Source organism: Aphelocoma coerulescens, chromosome 1 (assembly GCF_041296385.1).
Source record: "Aphelocoma coerulescens isolate FSJ_1873_10779 chromosome 1, UR_Acoe_1.0, whole genome shotgun sequence".
Lineage (NCBI taxonomy): Eukaryota > Metazoa > Chordata > Aves > Passeriformes > Corvidae > Aphelocoma > Aphelocoma coerulescens.
Genome location: NC_091013.1, coordinates 80062627 through 80077841, shown reverse-complemented (window position 1 = coordinate 80077841; position 15215 = coordinate 80062627). Strand labels below are relative to the sequence as shown.

The following is a 15215-nucleotide window of genomic DNA, read 5'->3' as shown; positions in this document are numbered from 1 at the left end:
GGAAAGCTATTTAACTATTTAATAAAGTCTGCCCTGGATTTCATGCACTATGTGGTAATATTGCAATTAATAAATCCAGAATGGCAGCCGTATTCATCTTCAGATGAATCTATAGGAAATTCCATGCCCAGCAAGTGTTTTCTAAGAGAAAAAATGTAAGATGGTGAAATGCTTTCCTTTAACAGCCTTAGGTGAAAATTTACAGAGACAGAGAAGAGAGCATCCCAGCTGTGGACTTGAAATGACCCCATCCTGAGGTCTGCATGGAGTCCATGTGCCACAGGCTGAACTTGGCCTCCTGCCTCATCCCACTGACTCAAGGACGTTGGCCCTTGTCACAGCCACTACCAACATTCTGCTCACTGTGACATGGCCACCTCAGCACAGGGGGAGCCAGGGCTGATGGAAGGCCCAGAAACATACAAAATTTCTTTTAAAGAACAGCTACATTAAAACTCCACAGTTAAAGCCCTCAAAAATTCCCAAGTTGAGGTTTTGTCTGTCAAGCCTGGCTTGCTCTATCTGATCTTCACTACCATCCCTGTCTCTACTGTTCAAACTTCTCTTTTTCTATTTGAAAACAATCCTTATATAATTCTTTTGTACGACCAATCCATTGTTCACAGTCCTATCTAATAAGCTTGCTTTGCAATCCTTTTGCTTCCTTTAAAAGTGTTTGTTGATTAGTATAAGATGTAATTGTTTTTATTTTTAAATAGCCAAGCTTTCTAGATCAGCTGCAAAGAATTCTTAACTTTAGACTATGTTCATTCAGAACCTAGTACTATGTGACAGTGCATTGCAAGGAAGGCAGCATTGAGCAGTCTACTTCAGTGACAGGGCTGCCAAGTTTTATTCCTTTTTTTCCTAATTTTTAAAATTTTAATGTTATTGAGTATCCTGAAATAAGATGGATTTTCTAGTAGGTTGCATATAGGTTGTTTTTTGTTCTTATTTCTGTTGAGGAAAAACAGTTGAGACAAGTGAACCAGTCCTGATATATAAAACACAAACCAAACTCTTTCTGAAAGCAAGAAATACTGTTTGTGGCTTAGCAGCTGAAAAATCTGTAAATTTTGTCTGTCATAGAGTTCCATGCTCTCACTATTGATGGTCTTAAAATGCTTTCATCCACTTTAACTGATCCTATTTCCAGATAGTAATTATGACTGATGTCTTTTAAGCAAAGACTGCAGATATGTCTGTTGGCTGCTATGAAAAGGCATGCAAACTAGGTCACTGCTGCAATATGCTGGAATGTGAGTCTTCATTTTGTGAATGTTTTAGATTCCAGAGGATTCTGCTTCTGTTTCTGCTTAAATCTGCCCTAATAGTGAGAGGAAATATTTATACTGGAATTAGTTTGGCCTTGCCATCATTTTGTTTGGTGGACTGGGTCACCTTTAGGGGAATTAACAGTTTGTGAGCTGCAAACTTGTTTGGGGTTTTGATGCACTGCTGCTTGTGAGCACCACGATATTGGCACACATGGGCCAATACTGGAACAATTACACAAAGTAGCTGGAAAACACATCCTCTTGAACCAACGAGGGTGAAATAACAGACTTTGGTCCTGAACTGAAAAAATGTGCTGCAGAACTCAAGAAGGCAAAAACCAGTATCACAAGAGACTATTTTCCATCAGTAATTCTTGGTACTTTGAGATAGCTTTTCCCAATATCTGAACTTCTCCCTGTGATTGCCTGTACATCCATCTTCTCTTAATCTCATTTTTTAATTTAAGTCATTTGCTGACACAAATTCCTGGGAATCCTGAGGTTAAATGGCAACAGTCCTTTTTGGCACCTATTGGGGAGCTTGAAGGTTTGAGATAATGACAGATTTAATTGGAAATGAAATGAAATTCAGTGGATTGAATTCATAGCTCTTCTTGCTATTTAGCTGTTGATTGACAGGCCCCTGTGCTTGTTTGCCTGACTGTATATTGGAGCCCAGTGCTCATTAATGGCTACTTTTTACTTTTGCTGCTTGCTGTAGTATTGTGCTGCTTATCATCTGACTCTGCTGAGCCTGGGAACAGTTTGATGACAGCAAGGGAAATGCATCTGGGCTGGCAGATGGCTAGGGCATCACTGTTGTCTGTATTGCTGTGCTGGACAGGCTGGAACTCCAGTGGGAACACGAATTGAAGGGGCTGTGACCTGTGGATGAATTCATTCAAGAGCAGGACACCCCGAAGCACCTGTGGACATGGCCAAGTCCCCACCAGAACATATCTCAAAATGTCTATGGCTGTGATTATGGAAGAGATTGTGGCCCATGCTGAAGAAGGTACACTTTGAAGCATCTGTGACTGTGAATGATGCACGTCAGCTTGTGAATGCACAATTTACATCATCTGATACCTGAAATTAAATTTGAAGTAATTACAAAAATGGTACTTTTTTCTGTGCTTTATAGACATAGCCTAGAAATAAAGTGCCAACAGGGAATAAGGTAACTTTCACTGTTTGTACCTCTCTCATAGTACAAATTACCAGATGATGTGTCTGCTTCAACTCTTTAAATTACTGCTTGAAATAAAAAATGCATTGAGGCTTTTAAGCCTTGATTTATAGAACTTCTGTTTACTTTTATGAAGGTTCTTTGCATCGTTTGCTTGGTAAAAGAAAACTTTGATCTCATGAGTGATAAATGGGATTGAAGATGTGAAAAAACTGGTATTCTCAGAATGGATAAGTAGATTGCACTGTAATATATTTTATTCAAATAGAAATAGTGTCAACATTTTACATGTGAAGTTCAGAAGCTACAGGTGCCTGGAGGAATGTCAGTCCGGTTGACAAAAATACTCTAGACACAGGATCCTTTTAAAAACAGTGGGTTTGGTCTGATCAAGTTCTTTCAGGGTATTCACAGTAAAGTTCTTGCTAGGTGATTTTTTAGGTTGCTAAATAAACTAGTGCCAAGATACTACTTCTAGCATGTAATTAATTTGTGGGAGATGGGTAAATATTATTTTTTACTGCTTCCTCTTCCGTAATAACAAGGAGGCCAAACAAACAGAACTGAGGGCCAATAATTTTAGATACCATGTAAACATAATGAAAACACAGCTAACAACTGAAAGATTTACAACAGAAATTAGAGCTAAGAGATAACAGGGCAATAAAAATTTCAGGATGACAGCGTGCAAAGGTTAGGATTAGTGCTTTAAGTGATAGATATGCTGGATTCCTAAGCACATTTTTGTTGAAACCCAGTGTTAAACCAGAATATGAAGATGGGCAATATAATGGGGGGTGTAATTTGCATGGGCTTTTCTAAAGGTTGTATGAGAGAACATGGAAAAATGATTGAACTGCCCTGGCAAGCAGCTTAGATCTGCATAGTTGGCAGACACTTCCAAACAGGTGGTCCCATTCCTCACTTTATATATATGGAGTGTGTACAAAGAGTCCCATACCCACATTTCTGTGCTGTACACATCATATAGTGGGAGCAAATAGCTTATTGAAAGCACTGACTGTTATTTGTTCATCATCTTGATGGTGATTTGCAATGTGTATGAACCCTGAGATGTTGGAATTATGGAAGTAGCCTGATAATGATATGATACAAACGTAATGCTTCATAGCCACAGCGAATGTGAGCAAGGGAAGTGATTTCTTCTTTAATCGTATTTCTCATTATCATAAAGTATTCTACTCACTGCTAAATTAAAATTGGGTCTTTTTGCATCAGGACTGGATAATCACCTAATGGTTTGGAAAATTGTCTCAAGGAGAACTCTAAGTGGTTGAGTTTTATTTGCAAAGCTAAGGCACACTTGAAAGAATATTGTGCCAATATTAGAGTAGTGCCAGCATTTTGACTTCTGTTCAAGTTATTACCTGACTTTTCATTCCCAGGAGGTAAAAGCTTAAATCTTTTTATGCAAAGAATCAATCCTCATTCCTATTTCTTGCACTGGAGGTAGGAATGAAGAAAATAGTATAAGCAGAGAGAAAAAATTAAAACAATTCTTCAGCACATTATTATTCTTTCCCACCTCTTTTACTGCTCCTTCCATCCATATTTGGAACCCCTAGAACATATTAAAAGAATTTTGAGGCAAAAATGTTTCTGATAAGTGCAATCAGCAAAAAAAGCACCATTACTGTATACTTCTCTACTTCGAAGCAATCTCAGTTCTTACTGCATATTCCCCCAAATATTTAAAAATAGAGCATCATTGGGAGCATTAAAGTAACACTAGGCAGTTTCTTAATGTATTGTGCAATATTTTTCAATTTCATCCTTAACTCCTAGGAGTTGTTGTTGTTGTTGTTGTAATCATCGCGAGAAAGAAAGGCTCTGCTAGTCATAAATACTGTGATTATAACGAGAATGACTGCCTTCAAGGAAAGATGAGACAGTACAGGTTCAGGCTGTTCCTGATCCTATGTCCAATCACAAATGACAAGAATGTTTTTGATCTTTTCCAAATCTCATTTTTGTAATGAACAAATTGCTTTTATGTTGGGGGACCATTGATCTCAGAGTACTGGTTGAACTCAGAGTGAATTATTTGTCAAAAGTTGTCTGCAGTCAGGAACACTACCATGGCACTCTCCTGTAATTGAAAATAAAAGATACTGAACATTAGAGATTTAATTTTATCTTCCGAATTTTTGCACAAACAGCAGTTAAGGGAATGGACAAATGGTTTTGGCATTCCCATGCTTTTGGCATTCCTGTGAGTATTTCTACTCACACTGTATTCTGTAACTCATGCCTGAACTTTGTAGATTGGTGTTGAATGCAAACTGGTTTTCTGGCACCACCTTACTTTGCTCCTAGATATCTCTGCTTTGAGGCAAGACTTCATCTAGAGAAAGCCCACAGTAGTACCACAGATCCCTTTCAGCCTCATTATGGCCTTTAGAATAGGGTGGTGTGCCTTGGTGGTGGGACAGTGATTCTGAAAAGACCTTAAATTCTTGCTAGATAAGTAGATCCATGTGATCTTCTAGTGTGAGGCAGTCACTAAAATGTTAGATGCAATCCTTATCCTGCCTTTGTAGACAAGGTGCTTCCTTTTCCCTACAGCAAGTCCTGCAATGTTAGCACAACTGAATACATTTAGATGGATTCTTCCTTTGGTGTTCAGCATTTGCCACCATGCCCTCATGTTTAGGAGCTGTTAGGCTACATAAATGTATCTAAACTCCAAACTCCATTTATGAATTTGGGTCACCACTGTCATTGAATACCCTGTGTTAATGAATTCCACAACTGAATTGTTTGCTATGTAAAAATGTACATCCTTCATTTAAAACCTTCCACAACATTTAATTGGGAGTGTGTTGCTTTTTGTGATGCAAGAAAAACTGACTCTCTCACTACACTCAGTATAGCAGCTCTGTCAGGTCACTTCACCTGGCCAAGTAGAAGACCACTAATGTTTTTTGTTTTCCTGATGTGGATAGACTTCCATACTTTTCTATATACCTGAGCAGTCTGCTGCTTTTCTCTATGATTCTTGTTTTATTGTCTGTAAACTTTATTTTCAGGGCTGACAGAAAACGAACAATTTTCACCCCCTAATACTTTTCCTCAGCCTTCTCCGACAAACAATGTTTATCGGTTCTCTGTCTTGTGGTGGTTCCTGCTGTAAAAATAGTTAAAACAGAGAATATTTTCTCTAGCCCTTTGCTAACATTTTTAATAGATAAACCCAAAATAATTCCATTGACATCAATGGAGCTACTTCATATTGGCATTGCTGAAACTGAAAACACTGTACTCATGCCATTAAGAGCATCTTGTTTGAGGCAGGTTTTGTTGAAGATATAATTTTATAAAAGCAAAAAAAGAAAAAGTCATCTTTAAATGCTTTAAATTTGAAGATTAAAGATTTGGAACTAAATTTGCAGTTAACACTGTGAAGAAAAAGTCAAGAGGACATTACTGGGACAGGGCATACTTACACTTTTGCAGCTCATCAGGTCTTTCCCATATCTGTGAACTTTTTATGTGTGACAGCTTTAATATGCATTGTTAAGGCTGCTGATATAATTAATTTTATTCTTCTGGAATCTTATTCCCCTGTTAATACCAGATATTGCAGGTTTGACTTTGCCCTCTCAGAATATCACTCTGTGTTGATGCAGTGGGCTCAGGGTACCTAAATGACTGGGTAAGTCCCCATATTAGCTTTTCTAGATAGTAACTCTGACTTTCTTAAAACAGGAGTAGAGCTTATCCTTTATATGTGCATGGTCAAAAGAAATGTTAACACATTAGAGAATTCATTTTCTGCTCGTTGTACTACCTGGAACAGCAAAGATGCATTTAAGTATACCTTTATTTAAAAGAACAGTAGTAAAAGCAAATAAAAATTCAAATCCCCAGCAAAAAAAGTGTTGTTATTATCCATTTCTTCTTGTGTATGGAAAAGGAGAGACAAGATGCTGTGTGAATAACGTAAGGTGCTTAGAAGGAGCATGTAAAAACTGACACAGGATGCAGTGAGATAAAGTGGAGAAGGAAGAGGTAGCAGCACCCTTGCTAAATCTTGTCCCTAATTTCCCCTAACGATGGCGTGTACGCAGTACCTCCTCAGCTGCGTGCTTGCCGACGAGTAAGACGCGCTTTACAGCGGGGTGCGGCTTGCCGAGCTGTGCCACTAGATGGAGACAGATACTGCACAGCTCACGCCTGCAAAGAGGGGTTAGGTGTGCCAGTGGCAGCAGTTTTTCCCAAAGAGGAGATCCTGTATAGGAATGGAAATGCAATAGAAGCTCAACAAGAAGTAAAATGGTGCTGGCAGCCTCATCAGTGGTACCTTTGCTGTCTCTGAGGACAAAATTCCTGGCTTTTATTTTATTTCACTTGCTGTGGAGATGCTAACTTGGCACTGCTGCCTCTCTTGAGAGGTATCCTTCGAGACACAAGGGCCTCACTGACACCTGTGCTGGCCCTACTGCAGGCCAGTCACCTCATGTGGTCACAGCAAGCTGCCTCCCATATGTGTCCCATTTTCAGGACAGTATTCCTAGGAATACACATCTGGGTTTTATCCCATTCATCTCACTTCATATGGATATTAATTGTACACTAGAAAACAAATCTGCTACTTTCAGTCAAGCATTTGTTTTCCTGGCTTCATTTGTCACAGTGCCTCCTCCAGCATTGTGCATGGATTATTCCACGTGGCCTTAGGAGTGGCTCTTTCTGCACAGCCTTTCCTCTCATGAAGCCTGTCTTCTATGTCTGTTTTCTCTTTATGCAGCATTAGCAAGTGACTTGAGCTTGATAAAGAGCATGGCATGTCTCTGTTTTGTGCTTTGTTCCCTGTGAGGACTTTGGCCAAGGGAACAGGGTACTTTTGTCAACATTGCATCTTTCCAGGACCCCTCAGGTCAACCCAAGTTGATCAAGCATCCTCACAGACCATAGACCCCTTCTTAATATTCTTCATAGCCTTTAATACAGATTGGATCTGACCGTCCATTCTGGGGCTTCAGGTTTTTCTCATACCTCAAGACACCTGTGCCCTCAGAATAATATCCACTTAGCACCAGCTACTTCATCTTTGAGCTTTGTGTGGAAGAAATGGCTGGTAACTGATGGGAGTGTTTTCAAAATAACGTTGATGTCACACTGATGCTTTAGTTGTTGCTCACCAGCCTTTACATTAAGTAGACTTTTCAGCTTCTCACACCACCCCACCAGTGAGAAGGCTGGGGGGCATAAGAAGCTGGAAGGAGACCCAGCTGGGACCCAAACTAGCCAGAGGGATATTCCATACCACAGGATGTCGTGCTCAATATATAAACTAAGGGGAAAGCTGTCCAGGGGTTTCTACTTGGGCACTGTCTGAGCATTGGTCAGCGGGTTGTGAGCAATTGCATTGTGCATCATTTGTTTTTTATATTCTAACTATTATTGTTGTTGTTGTTTGTTATTTCCCCTTCCTTTTCTGTCTTATTAAACTATCTTTGTCTCCACCCACCAATTTTACTTTTTTCCCCCATTTCTCTCCCCCATCCCACTGAGGAGGGCAGAGGGAGTGAGCAGCAGTGTGGTGTTTAGTTACCTGCCGGGTTAAACAGTGTCAGTCCTTTTTGGCACCCAATGCGAGGCATGAAGGGTTAAGATAACAACAGATCTGACCAGAGCATGTTAAACCAAATTTGTTGTAAGTCTTCATTGTATCAGTTTAATAGTCACTGGTCACAATGTTGATTTATTTGCTCTCAGAGTTGTTGTGCGTGTTCTCCGAGTTGCGCTGCGTGAGCACCACGTTCCCTGCTGTGCTGTCTCTCCTCTGGGGGCTGAGTTAAGGTCGTTCCTTGTAGCGGGTAACACTGGTTTAGGAGACGATGAAGATGCTGGCCGTGACACTGAGCTGGTGCTGGTGCTCCGCATCTCTGTGCGCAGGGAGCCATCTGTCGGAAGCTATTAATAAATACACCTTCTACCTTGCTGATTTTGGAGATTTTGAATATCCTTGGGAGAATCCGGGGGGGAAGAGCGGTTTGGTTTTTATTGGTTTTCTGGTTGGTTGGTTTTTGTTTTTGTTTTTGTTTCTGTTTTTATATATTTTTAAATTTTTTAAAATACCCAAGAGTGTTTGAGTATCACATAGGACAATGGGAATCCCAGTCCACTACTTCTCCAACTTGCTTCTCTGGGAAGCCAGGGAGGACATGATGATGAAAAGCTTTTGCCTTTGGGAAAACATCCCAGCTCACACTGATGGAAGCACTGTGGAGACCTCCTCTATGTGTGAGCTGTACGGGAAACACACTGATTCTGAGGAGTCAATACTGCGAAGTGCCAGATACGCATGGGGACTGGAAGCAAGCCAGGAGCTGGGTTTGTTCTTGCACCAGTAAATGCACACAGGCTTTTTAGGTGCCTATAAATCTATTCACAAAGATACTTGTCTGACTGTTTATCATGCATGCAGGAGTAATTTAATCCCCCAGTGAAATGCCAGAAGAAAAAAAGAAAACATTAGAAAACAGAGTATACTTTTTTTTTTTTTATTATTGTTTGGTGAAACTGTGTAAAGTGCAAATAAGTCAATATAAAAATTCAGGGAGAGAAGGTGCAGCCCAGGAGTTTACCATCTTGTTTAGTGAGAGGATTAAAATTGTTTTGGAACAACAAAACAATGAGATGTGAATTCTTTGGTCTTCATTAACTACTTCCTTCAAAAGTTCAACGTTTTTTCCCTGTGGAAAAGAAGCAAAAAACATAGAGACCCTACTGAAAATTGACAATGCAGACAACTATGTTTTATTCCTAGTGTTTCTCTAGCATGCCCTGAGGAAGGCGGTGCCTAAAGAAAAGCAACCTGACAAAATTTGTTCTGTGGGGTCAATTCTAGTTATGCTGCCGTGCTTCTGAGGAGTTTCTGCCTTTACTGAATTTGGTGAGTGGCACAGTACCTCTCCTTTCCTGCCAGTAGCCCCACTCACTGAAACAGCTCATTTACAGAGCAAGGGCCACAGGATTTGCTTGGCAGCATGCAGATGTATGTAAGGACAGTGCACTGCTGGTTTGTCACCCCTTGGTTGCAGTGGGTACAGGCTGCAGGAAACATAGTGAGGGGACAGAGTATGCAGGAGTGTGCTTTTCCCAAGTTTCTTCCCTCTCTTTCTCGTAATATGATGAGGCCCTTGCAATCAGGGAGAGTGAAACCTGTACCCCAGTAGGTTTTGTCTTGAAAAATAAAATTTCATCGTGAGTTTACCATATAACTTCTGAATTCCTCGCCTGTCGTCTTCCGGAAGTCTGAAGGTTTGTGGGTTCTGATATGAATAGAGAGGATACATCAGAGCTCCACGGACATTTGAATGAGCAAGTCCCAAAGAATGGCCAAATTCATGAGCAGCAACAAGGAACAAATTGACATCTGCAACATAGAAGCACAGAAATGTATGTTAAAGGTATGGCATTTATTTTAAAAATACAATGAATTGAAATAGCAGGAAAATTTGTATATTTCAATTCATCTTGGAATGAAACCCTAGGCTTTTGATCCATTATTGTAGAACTTTCTTATATAACTATAATATTTTATAAAAAACCTGCTGATTCCTTGTATATGCATCTAGAGACCCAGAGTCTCTTCCTGACTCTGCTTTTAGTCAACCTTATACCTGGAAGCAAGACAATTTATCTTTTCAAAATTTATATAGAAAACAGGGCTCATAGTCCTTGTTTAGCCTGCAAAATGTGCTTTAAATATGGACAGAACAGGCATTATGTAGCTGTTCATGGCAATGAAGGACAAGTATTTAAAAAGGTAGTTGAAAAGAACAGAAATGTTAATACTGAAATGGTACTGAAGCATGAAGAGTTATTGAAAGCACTTCTGTAGCTGTGTTCTTCCAACATGTACAGTACTGGCCTTTCTCTTTCATATGCACATGTGAGTTTTACCTTGATTGATATCTGACCATTTTTCATCATCATCAAAATGAGCATCTCCACCAATGCCTCCTCCGGGTGCAAACGCATGGGCCAGCGTGTTACCTCTTCCATCAAAAGGATACCCATCACCATGCTCTGCATTTGAAATAAAACAATGTCATCAGATGATATTAGTTGTCATATTTAAATTCAGCAAATTGAAGCATGTTGCTGGTTTGTGCTAGTTTTGCTGGTTGCCAATCCTTAAAAAAAATCTTACAATGGCAGCAAGGTTGTGAAAATGAGAAGTGAGGCTTAGGGAACACTCCAAATTCATGTCTTAAGTTCGAATCTTGTATTTGATAGTTCAAGCTGCTGCATGTTTTGGAAAGAGCTGAATACTTTTTTCCTGAGTTTTTGTCAGAAGCGTGGTTCTGAGGCAGCAATCAGGGATTATTTCAGAATAAATACTTAATGCTTGGCAACATTGTTGTTAACATCGGAATGCTTTCCATTTTGAAAAGTGCTGGGCAATATTACTTGTCGACATTCTCACTTACATTGATTTTAGTGCGAGACAGTGATTTGAAATAGATAACCATGTTTCTGAAGAGGTAAGTTCATTTATCCCCAGCCTTGAGGTATGGTCTACTTCCATCACAGTGCAGGTGAAATATTACTGTTTCCTACCTCGAGTGCAAGAGCTGGATCAGAGCTGTACCAACTTTGAAAATTTCCCCCTCCCTCATAGTGAGTCTCTGACTTGATTGATGAGTAGTTGGGAACCCAGATGCCGTCCTGTGTCCTTTCCCCCAGACCATGTGGATGGTCCTTAGGGCACGACTAACACAGCCAGAAGAGACCTAATTCTAGTGTGTGACATGGCATTAAAACCCATTCCAGCTTGCAGGATCATTTCTCACTTTGACTGGGACATGAAGTCACCTCTTTATGGCAACATAATGTTCTTCCCATCAGTGACACATAGGCTTTGAATATTTCAGTGTTCACTTGTAGTCATCTGCTTGCAAGCCAGGTGTCTGATCTTCACCTACAGTCAATGGAGCTCTAGTTGATGCCATGATGATTTTTTGCCTTTTCTTTTATACCCCTGTTATACCTGTTTACAGCTTCTGTATTCTTAGTGCTTTTTGCCTACATTCTAAGACTTGTTTGTTCAGCTAGAAAACTAAACATTTTAGAAGCTTTGTAGGTAGAGAGTAATGTGCCCCAGACCCCAAGGTCCTCTCCAGAACACATTCTATAAACTAAGATAGAACCATCCAGTAGAAGGCTCCTTGAGGAAGGAGACTCATTCAAGCCTCTCACTGAAGAATCTTTGATAAATATGCTAATTAGTAAGACCTGTAATATTATACCAGATCTTTTGTGGGTGTGCATTGCAGTGTGCATTTTGGTGCATGTGACCTGGACGTAGTGTACCTAAGGATCCTTAAAAGAAATACCATTATTTTCTCATGTAAAATCCCTCTTTTTCCCTTCTAACCATTTGACTCTTGATTTTAAGACCAGGAAAAGGCATAATGGTAAACATGGCCAATGGATCTAATGAACAAGTCAGATAACCTTAAAGTAGGCATTTAGTTTGTCTAAGCTGAGTCAGTGTAGATGCCAGGCACAAGCTGAAGGTAGGGCTACATCCATAGACTACTCCCGATCACAGACAGACTTCTGAAGTGACTCTTCTGGTCATCCCCACTTACCATGCTTTGACCTGCACCTTGGTGCAGTCTTGGGCTGCAGCATGCAATTCCTTCTAGAAGCAAATCAACCAAAATACACTCTCTATGGCCAAACATAATGCAACCCAGCTGCCAAAGGCTGTTTAGTGTGGGAACCAAACTAGATCTAGGCCTAAGTAAACCTGCCTTAACCTGGCTGAATCCAGCTTGTGGAGGCTGGATCTTCAGAACCTGCTGATTTGCTCTACAGAGTTCTTCCCAGTAGTTTGCACTATTTATCAAGGCAAAAAGAGCCTTGAACATCTAAATTTAAGTGTCTCATTCTGGAGCTGAGTTCTCCCTTCATTTCACAGCTGTGACTTGGAAAAGATTTTTCTAATGGTTTTATACAAGTAAAACTGAATCATAACATACAAATTTGGTGACATGATATAAAGAGGATAAAATATATGTAGACTTTGATTTAATTCCAAACTCTTTTTTCTTTCTTAAAGCTATGGCTATAAAAATACATGCTTTGAGTAAAATATGGACCACTGTATTCTAAAAATGACATGTATTCTCACCACGACGTGCAAATCCAATCTCAATGTCTGCCTGCCTCGTGTAGACTCTTTGGAAGCGCAGTGGAGTCACATCACTCCATACCATCAAGGCCCTTTTAATTGCATCATCCACTTTCGTTCTGGGTAGATCAGATGTATAACTGACAATCCTGTCAGCAAAGAAAAACACGTTAGTATCATTTAGGGCGTGAAGGAAACCAATCTAGTTAAATACAAAGCAATTCCCTTCTCCATAAAACCTGAAACATCACTTACTTGTAAGTTAAATGTGTCTTTCTCCATTTTGGAGTTCCAGGAAATGTTTGGTATTCTGCTACATCGGGCAAACCACATCTGGGAAGATTCATTATTTTTTCTGTCTCTGTGTCTAATTTTCCAGTTACAGTCAGGTGGAAAAACCTCTGCATTTCTTTGATCCTTTCTTCTATGCTTAGGTTTTGTGTTTTTGTAAAAATCGGAAAGAATTTATCAAGATATGCCTAGAAGAAGAGAGGAAAAATAAAAATTAATACATGTATCTGTGATGTTTTGGCAATTGCATTTTACACTTAGTTGAATTGTTTCAACACCCTGCAGTCATGTCTAGTTTTAGTTGTATCTTTCCATTTCAATTTACCAAATTCTGCTCTCTCAGTAGTATAGACCAGCATATATAAAAAGAATTGTGATGGCAATGAAACACTGGAAGTAATAAATCCTTTAAAGTTACCACAATTTATTGAGCATTCAAATCTACAGCCTTCAAACACAGTACACGTAAAATTTTTGAGATATTTTAAAAATTATGTGTTCCCCTTTATTTACCAGTTGGAATGTGGTCTCTTTTTAAAGTTAGTCTTAGGATGTCTAAGCTACTTAGCGAGTTTAAACTGTTTTATATCACCTCTGCCAAAACTGTTGTGGTAATGTAAGACAAGGATAATACACACAGATAGGAAAGGAATGTAGAAACTGAATCAAAAATCAGATTATTAATAATGTAGTTGTGTTTCCTGCATGTAACATACCTTTACTTTCTGAAGGTCTTTGCTGGTCCATGATTCTGGTCTCAGTTGTACTGGAAAAGCAGGAGCCTCAGGTAGGAAGATGGCAGCACAAAGCAGGAGGTAGTACATGGTGCCCATCTCGCTGAGGAGCCTTGCTGCAGCAGAAAGGGTTTGAGCTTCTGTCTCCCAAGACCAGAGCTAAAACCCCTTATATAGATCCTGATAGCTCCTAGCAGCAATTACATGTGTGACTCACTTTTTGGTGTTAGTGTAATGTCATCACTGCTCTAAGAAGTAAATAAAAGCATGTTAAACAAATCTTTCCTGTAACTTCCCTGTTGATGTCACATCACAGCTAGCAGCCAGCTTTTCTGGCTCTTTTCATATTATTCCAGTAGTGAAACCACAGGGTCATAGGGAAGTTCACTTTCTGTAACTTTATCGGTACAGTTACTGTGTAATCACTTCACACTGCGCTTTTCCCATGTTCCTTATACACAAAAGCATTTTGCAACAGCCCTTTGGCTGCCTGCCTGTATCAGTCGAGGTAGAGGCAGGGAGGAGATGGATGTGAGCACTGTCTCACTGAAACCACTGCCATTACCTAGGGAGCGCGAGCAGCACTGCCCAGTGCAGTAAACTTTAAGAGGTTTCTGCGGTTTTTACAGAGATCAGAAAACAGCTCTTTAAAAGTGTCCTCTAGAACTAGTCATAGCTTACAAGAACAGGTGAAAGCTCTCAGGGAAAAGAGAGGAGCGTTCCCTATCAAGTATGGAGCTATCTTAGACCTCCGGCTGTACCAGTGCAATGTGATAGAGGTGCATTGAAGCACTGACAGAGCAGGGCAGCCATAACCTCCCTGGCTCCCTGATACCAACACTGGTCTCAGCTTCACCCCACTAAGTTCAACTGGATAGTTTTTGAGGCCTGGAAACACAAGTCCACGGGCTGGTTTGTGATTTTTACTTCAGGGTGCACAGTTTTGTGACCCTATTACCTCTAATCTGAAAGGAAAGGTGCATAACTAAGGAAAGAACATAGATATTTCTCACACTAGGACAGATTTTATGGGTATATCTGAACATGTATTGAAGCATTTGTAGGTAATTAGCTTATTTCTGATGCACTTCTGACTGATGTGATGAGAATTGAATTTCAGAGAGATGATCTCTACCTGACATTGCTGAATTATGCAGGCAAGTACTACACAGCAATGTCCGAAACAGTTGCTAAAGGAATGATGCTGTAACCTAGTATTGAAAACAGCCCAGTTATCAACTTGTAATCATTTCTGTATGTTTTTATACCTTACAGAAAATCTATCCATGTCCAAATGTTAAGGCTTGATGAAAAAAATCCAAATATTTTATTGCTAGGAGCAGGTTCATCTTTTTCTTCCTCAACAGCTGCCTTTATGTCTGACTGTGGTAGTAGAGTTGGATCTGGACCAGGGTCTGGGTTGCAGGAGATGAGGATGTGTTTCAAACACTTTGAACTCCATGACTCCAGTGTGTGGGACTGGTTATTTCCTCACAGACACAAGAGGAATCTGAAGGGCTTCAGAACTGATGTACTCTTGAGAAACTCAC

At 39.9% G+C, this 15215-nt stretch overlaps 1 protein-coding gene across 1 annotated transcript; it reads right to left on the bottom strand.

Moving 5' to 3' along the window:
- Positions 1-9010: 9010 nt before the first annotated feature.
- On the bottom strand, positions 9011-13871 carry MMP7 (matrix metallopeptidase 7). Its single transcript, XM_069030779.1, has 6 exons — positions 13648-13871; positions 12896-13119; positions 12641-12789; positions 10402-10527; positions 9710-9871; positions 9011-9188 (listed from the first exon to the last, which is right to left on the bottom strand). Exons 1-6 carry the CDS (start codon positions 13762-13764, stop codon positions 9175-9177), a joined length of 792 nt encoding a protein of 263 aa, XP_068886880.1. The 5' UTR covers positions 13765-13871; the 3' UTR covers positions 9011-9174.
- Positions 13872-15215: the final 1344 nt, after the last annotated feature.